The sequence below is a fragment of the Triplophysa rosa genome, unplaced genomic scaffold (genome assembly GCF_024868665.1).
Source record: "Triplophysa rosa unplaced genomic scaffold, Trosa_1v2 scaffold2_ERROPOS11442711, whole genome shotgun sequence".
Classification (NCBI taxonomy): Eukaryota; Metazoa; Chordata; class Actinopteri; order Cypriniformes; family Nemacheilidae; genus Triplophysa; species Triplophysa rosa.
Window position 1 is genome coordinate 65,256 of NW_026634319.1, and position 18,175 is coordinate 83,430.

At 38.2% G+C, this 18,175-nt stretch overlaps 1 protein-coding gene across 2 annotated transcripts; it reads left to right on the forward strand.

Moving 5' to 3' along the window:
• The first annotated feature begins 536 nt into the window (after nucleotides 1–536).
• Nucleotides 537–17,800, forward strand: flrt2 (fibronectin leucine rich transmembrane protein 2). 2 transcript variants are annotated; one of them, XM_057327836.1, is made up of 2 exons: nucleotides 537–651; nucleotides 12,710–17,800. In XM_057327836.1, the coding sequence occupies exon 2, from the start codon at nucleotides 13,123–13,125 to the stop codon at nucleotides 15,103–15,105; it is 1,983 nt and encodes a 660-aa protein (XP_057183819.1). In that variant the 5' UTR covers nucleotides 537–651; nucleotides 12,710–13,122; the 3' UTR covers nucleotides 15,106–17,800. The 2 variants fall into 2 exon arrangements, with proteins under 2 accessions (XP_057183819.1, XP_057183818.1); XM_057327835.1 differs by having other exon boundaries at nucleotides 539–1,031.
• The last annotated feature ends 375 nt before the right edge of the window (nucleotides 17,801–18,175 follow it).

Below are 18,175 nucleotides of genomic sequence, written 5' to 3' on the forward strand. Positions count from 1 at the left end.
TGCCAAAATCGTCTATTTTATTAATACATTTCTTTGTCACATATTAATTAAATAGTACCTCACCAGTCTCAGTTTTTGCATCTGAAGTCTACCACAGCATTCTTACAAGGCAAATGTATTAAGCATGTAAATTGTTAATTATTTTAAGTCAGGAATTTTCACATCTTATTAGATGGTGAGTGAGTTTCATTCATCTTCATTATAGTAGCATACATATCAAATCTGCACATGGACAAGATTGGATGATTTCGTTAAAGGCATGTTCAGTATTTTGAAGCAGTTAACATTGACGTCTTAAGCCATCTGACACAACCCCTTCTGTCTTCAGCATTTGCATATCTGTTCATATGTGTGGCGTGATCATTTTATCTAAAACGAAATTAAAAATCTTAAAAAATAATTATACAGTGATATAAAAAAATACACGAAAAGCAAGCTATATTCTTAAACACACACCGAGTAGTTAACGTAAGTGCCATGCCACCCCTGCCTGTCATCTCTTCAATAACGACAGTGTGGGTCTGTGGGAGGACCGACCGAAACGCGAGTGCAAACCAGAGAGAGTGAGTGAAAGAGATAGACGGGGTGTGCAGTAAACAGATCGTTACCAGCGCAATTCTCTTCTGTAAACCTCTCTAGGAAACAATATAGGTGAATTCTTGTTTTTCGCTTTAACGAAGTATGATGCTGTGGTGACGTGATGTATTTTTTCCATTTTCGGCGAGTTTGCCGTTATGGGTGACGACTCCTGCAAAAGTGGTCTTGACAAAGGCTTGGTAGTGGAAAGAGGATCAGAGGGAGCAGCGAAAAAGTAGGCTACTGACCGTGAACATTGAGCTCTCCAAGCAGGCATAAGTATGCTGCCAGGAGGAGCAGTGGGTGAAGAGGAGCAATGAACGGATTCGTTTAAACTATGTTCTGGGAATGGCGCTGGGTCTCGATGTACCAAGCGCATGAAGAACGGGGAGAGAGGGGAAAGCTCTTAAGTATTTACTGTATCTCGGGTACGGAAAAAAATCCTGTTTGATAAGGTAGGCTAAAGTATACCCGTCGAAATCCCAAAATGGTCTATAAGTGAAGCATTGAGTTATTTATTTTTTATTATATAATTATGTTTATTTAGACGCGGATGACTACACTTTAGTCGTTCGGTGTGCTTTATAGTCGAGGATTTCACCACAAACTATTTTGCAGTTTAAATATGCTTCTACCTATCTCCTTTCACATGACAAGACTTGGCCATTTGCAAAAGAAATCTCAAATATAATATAAAGGCATTACCTTTACACATAGTATATCAATTTTCATCACTTTTTTTGCTTGCTTGTAAACATTTTCTCAGGTATTACCTAATGCGTTTAAATGGGATACGGTCATCGTTTATAATTACTGCTTAAGCCTGTCTTATGTCTGTAAAGCTGCTAAGAAAGTACTAAGAAAAATGCAATAATTATTTAAGAATATTAATTTGTATCTAGGGCCTACAGTGTGTGAAAGTCTTTAAGTCAGCAACTGTTAAAAATCCCTGATTAGCCTACCCATTTTTATCGATTTAGTGGAAATATATAGACTATAATGCCTGTTTTTAAATAACATTGTCAATTAAATCACATAGTTGCTACAGCCTGTTACACATTGGTTATTGGGATCAAGACTTTTCCTACCAGCTATTTTTTTTCTTAACTGTGTAGATGGTTTCAGGTAACATCATAACAAACGTTACTGGGCATCAGTTACCGTGACGTTTGAATCTTGGCCCTCTGCACACACACGACTGCACCATGATATTGAATTACTCTCGTGAGACTTGGAAATCTCATATGGATAGATTCTGCATCAATCCAGGAAGTCAAATATACGTACATATCTAATAGGGAAAAACGGTCGACTTTTTTGAACATAATATTTTAAAGTTTTTAAATATATTTTTTCACGATATAGTTTAGGTCATCACATAGGGCCTCGAGGGTTCGCTACTGCTGTGCATGCATGCATTCGTTGACTGCCCTTAACTTCCGGTACACGTTCGCAAATAATAGAGTGCCTGTAGATTATTTCTGATAACAAGCAAAAGAAGAACTGTTGCTTGGCTAGTCTCTCCAATATTTTGAATTTAGACTGTGATACCAAGCTCAACCGCAAGATATCAATGTCCCATACAGTTTCTTTAAATGTGAAATACACACAACGCATTCAACAAATTGTTTATGTAATAAAATGATCATACAACAACATTCAACAAATTGTTTATTTAATACAATTATTATACAATAAAATAAGACAGTAAATTAATAATAACAAATTAAATAAACTATAAATACACTAAAAAAAGCCGTAAAAATAGGGCACAATATACTGTATTAATATGAAGGAATTTTCCGTGTTCATTTTTACAGTTGTTTTACCTGTATTTTACATTTTTCACTGCATTCATTTGCATTTTAGCATTAATGGAAATGTCCGTAAAATAAAGGAAAATGTACTGGTAATTTTCTGCCAGTACTTTATCTGTTTTTTTACGGGATTTTTTTTTACAGTGTAGTTATATTAGACACTAGCCAAATCGATAAAACAACACAGAGCGGAAGAACCTGCAGTCCAGGTGCGCACGTCCGATAAAACTGTCTACAGCTACAGAGCCAAAGCATGTGTTACAGGCCACAATATCATATAGAGGTCTCCACTGAAGGTAATAGATGCTGAAAAGCCTTTGTTAATATAGGACCATTTTATACTCACTGGTCCACACTAATGCTGTGCTGTGCTCTACTAGTTAGCATCTGTGAATAAATAAAACATTTTGGAGTCAACTACAAAATGTATTTTTTTTCTGAAATATCATAATTGTCAGCCAAAAAGCCTGTTTTCAGTCCAGGCAATATTAGAGGCCCACAGCAGCCTTAACTAATTATAAAAAGTTTGCTCTAATGTAAAACGGTACACATTCAGTAGTACATTCAGTAATTCACTTTGATCTAACAGTTAGATGAAACATGAGTTTTAAAGGGGTCATATAACATGGCTAAAACGAATATTATCATTTGTTTTAGATGTAATGCAATGTGTATACACGATTTAAGGTAAAAAAAATGCTGTATTTTCCACATACCGTGCATGTTTGTATCTCCTCTTTGCCCCGCCTCTCTGAAACACGCAGATTTTTTACAAAGCTCATCGCTCTGAAAAGCAAGGTGTGCTATGATTGCCAGTTAACGTCTTGGTTACGGATGTAACCTCAGTTCCCTGATGGAGGGAACGAGACGTTGTGTCGAGCTGACAGATGGGGTTCGCTCTTGAGAACCTATCAACTTCTGACTAGTTTAGAAAAGGCCAATGAAATTGGCGAATGAAATTTGCCTGCCGGACTCCGCCCCCGTATTTCCGGGTATAAAAGGGAGACGGCGTGCTGCATTCATTCACCTTTGGTCTGAGGAGCCTGAGCATCCCTCGACCGCTGAGGCGGGCTGCCAGCTTTGTGGCAAGAAAGACACAACGTCTCGTTCCCTCCATCAGGGAACTGAGGTTACATCCGTAACCAAGACGTTCCCTTTCTGTTGGTCTCTCCACGTTGTGTCGAGCCGACAGATGGGGTTCCTATGGAAAACGCCACAGCGCTGTGCCGCGTCACAATCTCCAGTGGAGCGACGCTGACTGGCCTGGGCGAGTCAGACGAGCGCTAGCGCGAAATTGTAACCGTCCAGTGGAGAGGTAGGGGGACCCAGCGCTTTTGAAGAAAAGGTGGCAAGCCCCTGCCACCGGCTGTCACAGGCGGAGGCCTTGATTCTCTAACAGCGAGAAGCCGCCCGGCACCGTAAGGGCCACTGGGTAAGCATTATTCCCCCCTGGGGAAAAAATGCTACAGAGACCACTACCTCCGTAGTAGTGTTGTCACGATACCAAATTTTGGTACCAGTCGGTACTAAATGTGACGTTACTTGCATTTCCCGCTATCATTTTGAGCGCTGTTGAGCAAATTATGAAAGACCGCTGATTGGCTATTGTGTTTTTAAGGTCATCCGATATGTCTTTGAATGGCTCCTTACCGAGCGCTTGCGCAACCAAACCCGGAAGCGCGTGAAATGATCATTGCATTGCACTCTCTACCGAGCGCTTACACAGATATACACGGAAGCATTTGATTTTTACTTTGATAGACTTTCAAATGCTTCCGTGTGTATCTGTCGGCTCAACACAACGTCGAGAGACCGACAGAAAGGGAACCAGTGCATAGTTATTGGTTGAATACTGCAAGCGTGTGACGGAACTGTAACGCCTCTTACCATATTTGGAACATCAGGTTCCAAAGCAATTGTACTGACAGGTACGCCCACCTTACTTGCGTATACAATTGGGCGGTTTGTCTCCTTAGTCAAATCATACCACGAACTGACGTAGATTTGTGGGGGTGTGGTTACACGAGGTGTTTCAGGCAGGTCTGGGTGAGCATTCGCTTTTAGATAGAATGCATCTTTTGTTCCAACACTTTAATTTGTGCAATTGTATGTGTCTAATACATGTATGGGCAACTTATAACACACCAAAGACACAGAAAAACATGTATTCTGATATGACCCCTTTAATTCAGAGACCTTGAGCTACCTTAGAATCTTTTTACCTAGAGAGTATCGATCATTTATTGCAGTTACTGATGATCAATTATACACCAGTCCCATTTTATTTGACAGGCAGTATTAATCACTCTGAGCTGTAGAGCAACCCCCCTCCCCCCCACCACTCCCTCAACTTAATTGATTGTTTTTCTGTCATGACAGTTCGTGCCAGTTCTTAGATGCACCACGATGATCCCAGCTAACAATTTTATGTTTTAAAAACGTTCCTGTAACGTTTCGATTAAGTTTTAAAAACTTTTATGTTTGAACATTCTTAGAACGTTCAAAACGTCCAGTTTTTTAGACGTTGTATTAACGTTATTGTTTGGTTATAAGAACGTTATTCAAAACGTTTTTAGAACGGTTCCGTTTGTTGTTATATTAATGTTCTAAGAACGTTTTTATAAACGTTATAAAAACGTTCCATTTGCCATTATAATAATGTTTTAAGAACGATTTTAAAACCTTCCATTTGCCATTATATTAACGTTCTAAGAACGTTTTCCTAACGTTCACAGTAAGTTTTAAAAACGTTTATGTTTGAACATTCTTAGAACGTTCAAAGCGTCCAGTTTTTTTAGACGTTGTATTAACGTTATTGTGTGGTTATAAGAACGTTATTAAAAGGTTTTCAGAACGTTCCAGTCTCTTGTTATAAAGATGTTCTAAGAACTTTAATTAAAACATTAGAATGTTCCATCACCATTATATTAATGTTTTAATAATGTTTCCCTGACGTTCCCATTAAATTATAAAAACATTGTTAAACGTTTTTATTTTAGACATATTAACGTTATTATTTGGTTAAAAGAACATTATTTAAAACATTAGAACATTCACTTCACTCATATAAACAATATTTTTCTAACATTTCTAAAAACTACGTTCCTTTCACTTAAACATTCTCAATGTTTTTGTATGCAAATTATATTGTTCTATAAAAATATAATCTAGAAATTATAAAATGGAAAGCTTTACTATTATTTGCAAGTTATTTTGAAATTAAAAATACTATTCCGGTTCTAGCCAACAATACATTGCATGGGTCAAATTTATAGATAGTATGGATATAAAATCAATGACATGCACAAAGAATCAATTAAATGTATATACTTTATATTATATTGTAGTTATATTCAGTTTACATTATAATTAACTTCAAACAGTATTTCCAGTTCACATCAATATAAAACATGAAAAACAAAACAATCAGAAACAATTCAGAACTTTAAGATTTTTAAATGGACTTGAAATTATTCTAAATATTTAGAACATTCATGAAAAATGTTCATATGGCAATATTGTTATGAAAACCACGTAAACACTTAAATCTAAAACATAAACAAAAATAAATTAAAAATATTCAGAGATACAGAGATATATTATACATGACAACTGCTTTTAAGGATGTCACTGTGACTCCATGTCAGCTTCAATCACTGGGACATCGGAGTGGACCTAACCTTCAGAGAATACTGGAACGACAAAAAGACAATAGTATTGTATTTAAAGGGGAAGTTCACCCCAAAATCAACTTTGTGTGATTTTTACTCACACACATGACGTTAAACATGTTTAGAGAACTTCCGGCGTCTTCGGAGCACAAGTTAAGATATTTAGGTGACATCCGAGAGACTTCCAGGCCTCCTCAAAGACATCATGGTGTCAGTTTTTGTCAAGGTCCAGAAAAGTACTAAAGACATCGTTAAATTGGTCTACCCGTGCATAGTGGCTCAGTTAAATTTTTTTGAAGCGATGAGAATGCTTTATGTGCAAATAACAAACAAATAACAAATAATTTAATTTAAAAAATAATTTACATAAAAACCAGCATGCACTAAAAGGGGGAAAAAATGGTCATGCAGTCCCGGTCAGACTCCATGAGGGATATAGTTTTGTGAAAATACCACTGTCAAAGAAATGAGAAAAAACAGAAAATTTAAATAACCTGAAAAAAAACAAGCCTGATGCATTATAGGGAATAATATTCTGATAATTTTACAGTTGGTTTGATAACTTTATCTCAAACGATAGCAGAGTTAAATGAATTGAAGTACATGAAACATAAAAATATGGATTTAGTACCGTATATAAAAACATAACACACGCAAAGAGCGTGAATGTCTTATGAATATCAAACGTCAAACTAACTTGACCGCTTTGTAAACAAATGCGCGGCTTGTCCCTCCGGTCATCTAATCTTAGCCCAGGGCCAGGCAACGCAACTCATGCTATCTGGGTTAATAACTTTAATCCTGAATACACTGATGAGCTTGTTTGGGTGCGTTTGATTAGGGATGTAAACTCTGCTGCGGCTCTCCAGGACCGACGTTGCTCTTGTCTTAGCCAATTTGGGGAGAATATCAAGAACGTGCTCCAACGAAAACATTTCGATATATGGAAAGAGTGAACTGAATGCTACAGAAAAACATTGTCTTAGCAAAAACATTTATCAACGTAATTTCGACTGTATTCCTTAGTTGTAAATAACGTTAGCCTACTAGCTAACAGCTCTGTGAATAACGGCCGCAGTTTTCGATAAAGTTCAATCATACGGTTAACCCAATCATAACCTCATTAAAACAATAGTAACTGCTGCAAAACTAAGATAATCAACATAGTGATTAAAGTATTTTTCATAGAATCAGCAAATTTCACTATACTTACCTGAAAGTCGCAGTAGCTTTGAACCAGTCGTCCGTTCGTCCCGCTGTTTGATACGTACGTGCTCTCTAAAACCACGCCCATACTATCACGGTCATCAGCATCGTAAATACTTGAAAGTTTTTCATATGTACAGTATATATATATTTTTTTAATTAATGTATATTTATAACACTAATGTTGGTATTATACTACCTTTGTATCAAATTACCAAAAAAAAAAAAACTAGTTAATGCTAATGTGGGGGTGTTTCTAATGCAGCGTCTGTACATTTGACATCGTTCTCTCTGCTCACTGCCGTCCATCTCTATTTTTTCCCTTTTATTAAATGTCCTGAAAACACTGTTGTGGAGTTTTTCTTTTGATATTTGAGCAAATGGGAATGCAAAAAAATATATTTGTGGTACTCTCCCATTCACTGTGACGACTTCCACTGCTGAGAAATGTTGTGGAGTAAGTAGTTTTGAGCATTTTATTTCTGATCTGAAAAATGAGCAAGCGACTGAGGGAAAAGAATCTCTGACAGATTTGCTGAATAGGACTAGTTGTTATAATCCCACTATTTCAGCACAGTTGAATTGCCCAATAGGACATTTCCCATGCCTTATGCAGGGGGAAGCAGTAAAGAATATGAATGGAGGTCTGAGGTTTCACTGGTTCATCGGGTAGGAATCCTCTGTGTTTCGGCATAAATTATTATAATACATAGCATACTTACCTTTCCTTACCATTATCAGAGACATCTCATGAGTTGTGTCCCAATTTCATCACATTATCCTGAGTGACAGATGCCTTTTGGTGAGATGCTGCTGATAATACCCTTTGTTTGGTTCCCATCAATGCAACACATCGTTAGTTGTGCACCTCAGCCTCATTGGGTTTTTCGGCCCTTTATCACAAGACACCCTCAGCCAAGGGAGGCCCACCGCAGGTTGATCAGACCTGGGTGTATCGCATTGTTACAAGGTCATCTGGCAGAAGCAGTGGGCAGCTATTGCTGCAACTCAAAGGCACCACAGTCGTTACCCACTGGCCCTGAGAATCGAACCGGCAACCTTCTGGTCACGAGTCCGACTCTCTAACCATTAGACCACGACTACCCAAACCGATAATATGCGCTCAGTCCCCCCGGTCCCGTATGGCATAACATTACAAAATATGACAAAAATTTTAATGCAACCATATGCGCCAACCTGTTGGCTAAGGCTGTTATAGCCCCACTGGCTCCGTTAATTCAAGCTCAGTGCCCCCGGTCCTGTATGGCATAACAATACAACACACAACACCATTTTATTACGTGGTCACTTGGCAGCCCATATTGCGTCCTTCTGTTTCAACCACAGCCAGTTGCTGCTTTTCTCAGTGACAGTGTCAAGTTCTTTGACTACCGTCCGTTGGGCCTGTCCTCTTATCCCCACTTTCTTAAGCAGCCTTGTAGTGGAATTGGAAACAAAGCCCCGGCAGCCCACTTCCAACGGGAACACTTTCGCTGTCTATCCCCGATCTTCAGCCTCCGCTGCCACGTTGGCATACTGGAGTTTATTTCTTTCAAATGCTTCTTTAATGGCCTCTTCCCAAGGTACAGTTAACTCAACTATGAGGGCTGTCCTACTGGAGCTGGACCACAGAACCATGTCCGGCCGCAGATTGGTCACTTGTATGGTGTCAAAACGAAGTGACACTTTATATTTTCATATAGTGACTTTTAAGTACACTGCAAGTTAAAACGGATTTTAATTATCTGATTGATGGCACTCATTGATATCATTTTGTTTTTATTTTAAATATGAAATGTCACAGCTGTAATATTTAAAGAGTATTTCACTAACAAAACATACAACAAGCCAAGCCAACATTTGTTTGCAACCTCAAGAACAGAAAAATTACGCTAGTTCTAAGAATGTTTCAATTTGCGTTATTATTTGTTATTATACTCATCTTTAAATTTTCTTACATATCCCCAGAAGATAAGTTTTTATGCTACAATTTTTAGAATGTTCCACTAACAACGCAATGGTAATGTTTTAATGCTAATGTTTTTAGAATGTCCCCCTAACAATGCAATTTTAACGTATGTAATGTTAATGTCTTTAGAACGTTACATTAACAACGCAATGATAATGTTTTATGATAATTTTTTTAGAACGTTCCACTAACAAATGCAATTATAGCGTTTGTAATGTTAATGTCTTTAGAACATTACATTAACTACGCAATGGTAACGTTTTCAGTGCTAATGTTTTAAGAACGTCCCGCTAACAATGCATTCATAACGTTTGTGATGCTAATGTTTTTAGAACGTTACATTAACAAAGCTATGGTAACGTTTGAAATTCTAACGTTTTTAAAACGGTTCACTAACAACGCAATGGTAATGTTTTCAATGCTATTGTTTGTAGAACGTTCTGCTAACATTAAAATTTTAACGTTTGTAATGCTAATGTTTTGAGAACGTTACATTACAAACACAATGGTAATGTTTTTAATGCTAATATTTTTAGAACGTTCCGATAACAATGCATTCATAATGTTTGTGATGCTAACATTTTAAGAACGTTACATTAACAAAGCTATGGTTACGTTTGAAATTCTAACGTTTTTAAAACGGTTCACTAACAACGCAATGGTAACGTTTTCAATGCTATTGTTTGTAGAACGTTCTGTCAACAATGCAATTATAACGTTTTTAAAGCTAATGTTTTAAGAACATTACATTACCAATGCAATGCTAACGTTTTCAATGCTAATGTTTTTAGAGCGTTTCGCTACCAATGCAATTATAACGTTTGTAATGCTAACATTTTAAGAACATTACATTACCAACGCAAAGGAAACGTTTTTAATGCTAATGTTTTTAGAACGTTCCGTTAACAATACAAGTATAACGTTTGTAATGCTAACTTTTTAAGAACATTACATTATCAACGCCATGGTAACGTTTTCAATGCTAAAGGTTTTAGAACGTTCTGTTAACAATGCAATTATAACGTTTTTAATGCTAACGTTTTAAGAACATTTCATTACCAACGCAATGGTAACGTTTTTTCCAGTTTTTTTAAAAAACTGGATGAGTAACAACTTTTTATTACTGAACTCGGACAAAACGGAAGTGTTACTTATTGGACCGAAAACTGCTATAAGTAACAACCAAGAATACTGTTTAACTATTGACGGATGTTCCATAAAACCCTCGTCGTCAGCAAAGAATCTTGGCGTTCTATTCGATAGTAATCTGTCATTTGAGAGCCACGTCGCCAACACCTGTAAAATTGCGTTTTTCCATTTTAAGAATATATCTAAACTACGTCATATGCTGTCAATCTCAGATGCAGAGAAGTTAATTCATGCATTCATGACATCAAGACTAGATTACTGTAATGCACTGTTAGGTGGTTGCCCTGCAGGCTTATTACAAAAACTCCAATTGGTCCAAAACGCGGCAGCTCGAGTTCTTACACGTACAAAAAAGTATGAACATATTAGCCCGGTTCTGTCAACCTTGCACTGGTTACCTATAAAGCATCGCGTTAACTTTAAAATCTTGCTTATTACCTATAAAGCCTTACATGGTTTAGCTCCTCAGTACTTGAATGAACTCCTTTTGTATTACAGTCCTTCACGTGCATTACGCTCTCAGGCGTCCTGTCAGTTGGTAATACCTAGAATTTCAAAATCAAGTGCAGGTGGTAGATCCTTTTCCTATCTAGCGCCTAAACTTTGGAATAGTCTTCCCTGCACTGTCCGGGAGGCAGACACACTCTGTCAGTTTAAATCTAGACTAAAGACGCATCTTTTTAATCTTGCATACACTACTCTTCCATAATATAAATCTTCAGAGGGTTTAGGCTGCATTAGTTAGATCAACCGGAACCAAAAACACAACTGATGTACTTGTTGCATCAAAGAGTACAGAACAGTACTCTACTCTCAGCCAGTCTTGTCTCATTGTTCCAAGGTTACCACAGCGAGCAGGATGCAGTTCATGGCCTGACCTGATGGTAGAGCGGAGAATGGGAAGTGGGGACCTGACAAGAGCTGAGATGATAGAGCTGGATAAAGAAGGACGCGGTCTCTTGACATGTCTTCACCACAAAACTTCAAATGCTATTAGATTATTAATGATAATCTTAAACTATAATTTATTTTATTATTAAGTTTATTTATTTTATTTAGCCTTGTTGTGCAAGTTCTCTGGAGCTTGTGCAGAGGCAGCAGCTTTTGCCAGAGGGGAACTGGAATCCCCTGGTTGGGCCTGGGTTCTCCTGAGGTTTTTTTTCTCGATTAGAGTTTTGGGTTCCTCGCCACCGTTTGCATACTGTTTTTGCACTATCTGCCTGACCGGGGGGGCTGCTTTAGAATCTTAAAGTTTTACTTAATTAATATTGCATATAGGAATTTATTATCTGTTATATTTGACCTGTGCTTCTCTCTCCTTTATCCTAAATGTGTGCTCTCACTGAGCGTGTGTGTGTGTGCGTACTTGTCTGTGTACGTACGTGTGTGTGTGTGTGTGTGTGTGTGTGTGTGTGTCTCTGTGTCTGTGTGTGTTGGTGTGGGTGCGTGTTGTGTGTGTGGAGTGTTTTGTGTGTGGGTGTGTCTGTCTTCTGTGTTTTCAACCTTTTCTTGTTTTTGCAGGTACAACTTTGATTGTTTTGCTTGTAGTCAATGTGTCTCATGTACAGCTGCTTTGTAACAATGAAAATTGTAAAAGCGCTATATAAATAAAGTTGAGTTGAGTTGAGTTGAGTTTTTAATGCTAATGTTTTTAGAACGTTCCGCTAACAATGCAATAATAACATTTGTAATGCTAACGTTTTAAGAACATTACATTATCAACGCCATGGTAACGTTTTCAATGCTAAAGGTTTTAGAACGTTCTGTTAACAATGCAATCATAACGTTTTTAATTCTAACGTTTTAAGAACATTACATTACCAACGCAATGCTAATGTTTTCAATGCTAATGTTTTTAGAACGTTCCGCTAACAATGCAATAATAACATTCATAACGTTTTTAGAACGTTTATCAATTGCAGATAACGTTAAGGAAACGTTCTAGTAATGTTATTGCAAGAACGTTTTTGATAACTTTGAGAGAACCTTTAGAGAACGTTAGCCAAAGTTACGGGAACGTTCCCTGTTAGCTGGGATTCCATTTGCATTTTTCCTGTTTTGATTATAATCAGAAGTCATGTACCCCAAAGAGTTGTAACAAACTAAAAGTAATTTAAACTAAACTCAAATGTGTCCATTTTTTGTCTCCCAGTTATCTGCATTTATTTTTACAATACAAGCTTTTAATCCTGTCACAGTCAGTTTGTTTCAAGATTTCTTCTTTAATTTTTTGTGTCCAATGAGTCAGAGAGTAAGATGCATGTATGAAGGCTATTACATTTTTGTTGTTTGTATTCTAATTCCTCCTTGTTTTGAAATAGGTCCCTGGAGCCAAATGTCACATCTTCCGGAAGCAGTTTGGGCTGGGGCCCAAGAGCACTTGACAGCAGGCTGGGAGGTGGCCAGTGTGACTAGGTGCTCCAGTGCACTCTTAGTCACACCCTGCTTGGGCCCTGCACTGAGCAAGAAGAGGTCTGGAATGATCTGATATTTCAGCTTAGATGGCTTAAGTGAAAGAGCCCATGCACTCTAATGCGACCACCTTACCAGACAAGATCTACAAATGATCATGGATTACTTTATAGATTTCCGATTTATCTGTAAACTGTACATAACCATTGCAAAATACCATTTTAGAGGACTCTTTTTGTGCTGGCTTTGCTAAGTTTCCTTTTTACTCCCTCAGAACTGTGGTTTTGTCTGTTTTTGTCATTTCTTACCCCTATTTTTCATTATGGAGTTTCAAGCTGGATTTTGGAATAATGATTGGACTTCATTTTTTCAGTTCTGTATAACAGTGTTGTTAAGCTTGCATATGCAGTCAAGCCCTGTCTACCCCTGTCCTGAAGAGTGCCGTTGTGATAAAACATTTGTTTACTGTAATGAGAGGAGCCTCACGTCTGTGCCTCTGGGGGTGCAAAAGGGATCTGAGACCCTCTTCCTCCACAACAATCAGATCAACAATGCCGGCTTTCCATTGGAGCTACACATGGTTGCTTCTGTAGAGACTGTTTACCTATATGGAAACCAGCTGGATGAATTTCCCCTCAACCTTCCCACACATGTTCGAGTGCTTCACCTCCAGGAAAACAACATCCAGACTATTTCCAGGGCAGCACTAGCTCAGCTAGCCATGCTGGAGGAACTCCACCTGGATGACAACTCGATCTCTACTATAGGAGTAGAAGAGGGGGCATTTAGAGAGGCTGTCAGTCTCAAGCTTCTTTTCCTCACTAAAAACCATTTGAGCAGCATACCTATCGGATTACCAGCAGATCTGAAGGAGCTGCGATTGGATGAGAATCGCATCGCTGATATCAATGAGGATGCCTTTCAGAATGTCACCACACTACAACGACTGTTGCTGGATGGAAACCTACTGGAGGATGGGGACATTGCTCCTGGGACCTTCCAGGATCTTGTGAACCTCAAAGAGCTCTCGCTGGCACGCAATTCACTCACCACTCCACCACCACTGCTCCCTGGTACATCCCTGACTAAACTCAATCTGCAAGAAAATCAGGTTGACAGTATTGATGTGGCTGCCTTCTCTGGGCTTAAAAAACTGGAGAGGTTAGATATCTCCAGCAACCAGCTTCAGTTTCTTCCACCAGGTGTCTTTGACGGCTTGAGAAACCTGAGATACCTTAATGTGAGAAACAACCTCTGGCGGTGTGATTGCAGCATTAAGTGGGTCATTGCTTGGCTTAGGTCTCTGCCATCTTTGGTAAATGTCCGTGGATTTACATGCCAAAGTCCAGAGAGGGTTCGTGGCATGGTAATCCGAGAACTGACCTTAGATGCCATTGACTGCCCAGCAGGCACAGTGCTGCATCCCTGGCCCACCCATTCATATCCATCCACATTATCACCCCGCAAGACCTCCATTATCACCACTCCTGGATCTGCTCACTTCACTACCATTGCATCCAATGCTTTTAACCCTACCTCAGCCAACCCGACACCCCCAGTACCACATTTCCCTCTTTTTGCCCTACCTCCCTATGAGGACCCTTTAAAAATGTCCTTTCATGTTGTTAACTCTACCTGTATTGACATGAGCTGGGAATCCTACTTTACTGTGAGAGCTTACAAAGTGAGATGGGTTAAGATGGGGCAGAGCTTAATGAGTGACATCACTCGAGAAAGAACAGTCCCGGGATACCAGCGCCAGCTAAGCCTAACAAATCTAGAGCCACATTCTCTCTATCGCATTTGCGTGTATGTTCTTGATAATCTTAACACTTATAGGCCAGGGGAGGATACTATCTGTTCTGAGGCAAAGACCAAATCCACATATACATATTCTGAATCTGAGCAGGCTGCTCAGCAAGACAACACCTCCACACTTTTATTGGCTGGAGTAATAGGTGGAGCAGTTTTGGTGGTTTTAGTGACACTTCTGAGCTTGTTTTGCTGGCACATGCACAAAAAAAACAGGTCATTATCATCAACCAATTGGAAGTACAATCATGGCAGGAGACAAGATGACTACTGTGAGGCCGGCACCAAAAAGGATAACTCCATTCTGGAAATGACTGAAACAAGCTTTCAGATAGTGTCTTTAAACAATGAGCAGCTTTTAAAAGAGGACAGAATTAATCACATTTACACTCCTAATGGAGGAACTGGCCCCAGAGACGGTCACATTAGTAACAACAGCATAGGTTACTGCAAGAGCAGCGGTGTTCCCAGTGTGGGCTTCTGCCGCACATGATGCTTTTCAATGGGTGCTACACCATTTGTTCAAGGAAAAATGCAGTTGTGGTGTATATACTGTACAATACACGTATACATATATTTTTTATTCTTAGTAAATATGAAATGGTTTTAGAAAATGGAGGCTGAAAGTGGTTTGGTTTAAGGATGCTGTAGTTTTCTTTTTTTTATATAATGAGAGCTTGTTGGCTACCTGGTATAAGCGCAGTCCTGCTTCTTGACCACTTTTAGATAATTAAACCGTTATTAACCACAGTATATCCCACTTTTTTGCTGAAAAATAGCTACCCCTTCACACAACCATAGTCAAGAAAACACAGTGGTCAGGAAACATACACACTGTGGGGTTTTTTTTTGCAAATGAAGTGCACTTTCTTAATACAGGGGAGAGCATGAGCAGTCATTCAGGAAATTAGCTTTTGTGGAAATCACATTGACGTAAAAAGGACCACTGTTCATCACCTGGAAATTCACACAGTAAGAGGTGAACAGCAGTGAATGTGGTGTAGGGAGATGAAGCATTATCAGGCATGTCTCATTTATCCACCAGGGGGCAGCTTGTTTCAGTGTACACATATATTAGCAAATCAATAGACAAACAGTTAACTTAACAGTTTTAGTGTTGTAAACCTTATCATTCATAGGCAATAACCCAAGGTAAAGAGATAATATCCAAATTAAACTCTTTGAACTTACAGTGTTTTTGTTATTTTTTTGTGTTTTTTGTAATGCAACAGTGATAAATGGCAACTTTATGATTATTTACCTTTTGTATACAGTAATTAGCCATTACATTTTCTGTAAATTATAAATTAGGCCATGACATTTACAATTTTGCATTTGGCAGAAATTTTTGTCCAGAATCATTTATAACCCAGAAACTTGCTGTTTCCATACTTACACCAGTGTGAGTTCAGTATACATAGATCACAATGAATCACTCATGCTTTGAAATGAATGTTATCATATCCATTCATCAGCAACATAATGGAAATCCACACAATTATCTTGCTTTTGCTTTACTGATCAAGACCCATTTTTAATCAACAATCATTCAGATCCTTGTATGAGTGCAATTAGGACTATTTTTTAAATGGTCCACCAGATATATATATATATATTGAATATATCCAGGGCAGAGAGCCAAGTTTGGAATCCAGACTTGCTGTGGATAGGTATTTATCATGCACTGTTACTCAAAAACTTTACTTGCATTGACAAGATTTTATTTTGTGGGCTGAGTTGAAACCCTCGCTGCACAATCCCTGGCCCATGAAAGAGAGAAAATATGCAGTTTTTTGACTGGCTTTAGGATTTAGGATGGGGTAGGGGATTGTAGTAAGGTGGAAGTTCTAATTGATGGAGTTAACCCTTCATTGCCCTCTAGCTTGGCACAAAGGTCAGACTAGATCACCGAATAGACCAATTTGGAGTCGATGTCACGGTTACGTCACTGCCAGCTACGCGCGCATGCTGGTTGCAGCAAAACAGTGGAAACAAAGCAGCAATGAGTGAAATGGAGGAGACAATTCCTTCAAAAACGTGTTTTTGTGTTGTTGAATGTCAGAATAGGAATGGCAAAAATTATGGTATTATCTAATATGGATACCCTCATTGAATATGCCATTTTAAGCTAAACAAGTCATTAAACAAACAGGCTGGACTGACGAAATCATCCGGATCTGTGTTTATTTTATTTCAGGTAAGGTTTTCTATAATCTTTCAAAGTCTAACTATTCTACGTTAGAAAGGCTATCTCTTCCGGGTTTTTCTGCAACCAAGATGCGCGCGCATCCCAAATGTTAAATTTATAATTAGCCTATACTCATTTTGCATCCAAACTGCTCCTGGCATTAACTGAAAACGAACAGATGTTTGATTTCAATGACTAGTATGTCTGCATTTGAGGAATACTTTGTTGAGCTTGACCTTGCACAGACTGTAAACACCCGTTTTTTTTTCAGTAGCACAAACAAAATGCTGTATTAAAGGAAAAGGGGCTTCTACACATTTGTGGTCAAGAAAGTATTTCTCCTCTGCATCCAGCAGGCTGTTTCAACCACGTGTCTCTGATTCGGTTAGAATCTGGATCATCCTTAAGCTCCATTCTTCATTGAAAGGCTTTAACTGATGTGTACCACATTAAGAATTCATTTCAAATCCTGTGGACACCCGTAACTCTATTTAACAGACTTCCTCCAAGCTGTGTGAAGTCCAGTGCGATTGTCAGGCTCAGCTTCCCTGAGAGGTGTTTGTGGTGGAGGAGACCCAAAATTAAAATTTAAAGTAAATGTAGTCTAAGCATTGGGGGACATCGTACATTACATTATTCCTGCTACCTAAGGTTGTTTGGAGGTTGTTTTAGCTGGATCATTACCAAAACCTGAAAATATTTCATATTAAACATGAGCAGTTTTATATATTGCCTTAAAGTAATATGTCAGCAATATGTCTTAATGTATTCATTTATGTAAACTAATGTTTAATCGGAGGAATTTGATATTGTTTAAAACAGAGATCTTCCGTTCCCATAATCATACCCAACAGTCAATCTGTTTCTTAAAAAAGCACATTGATTTGGTCTGGAATATTTACTTTAAAAGACTGTGATGTCATTCTGAACAAAGCACAAGCACAAATGTGGCCACAATGTGGCTAAATATGTCATAGACCTTTGTGTGTCCTTTTCATTGTTTTTTTAAATATATTTTTTATCACATATATATATATATATATATATATATATACTGTATATATATATACTGTATCCCTTATTGAAACACAACATAACATAAGTTAACATCTCAAAAGTTGACAGTAGTATTACTGTAGCAGCAATCTAGCTGATATTTGATGAATGCATTGCTGATGAGTGATTGTTTATTACATTGCAACCTGTTAGCAGGTTGAATTACACAGCAAGAAAACGTTTAGTCCATCTTATTAGCATAAAGTTCCTGATTCTTTACAAAACAGACTCATGTTAATGGTATTATCTTTTTTGGTCACTGGTCAGTAAGCTGGGTTGTGCAGGTAATCCATTGGGAACCAAAGTAACTTTTAACTTT

What these genes read in the sequence shown, in the direction of transcription:
- flrt2 (XM_057327836.1), top strand. Translation starts at nt 13,123, where the DNA reads ATGGAGTTTCAAGCTGGATTTTGGAATAATGATTGGACTTCATTTTTT.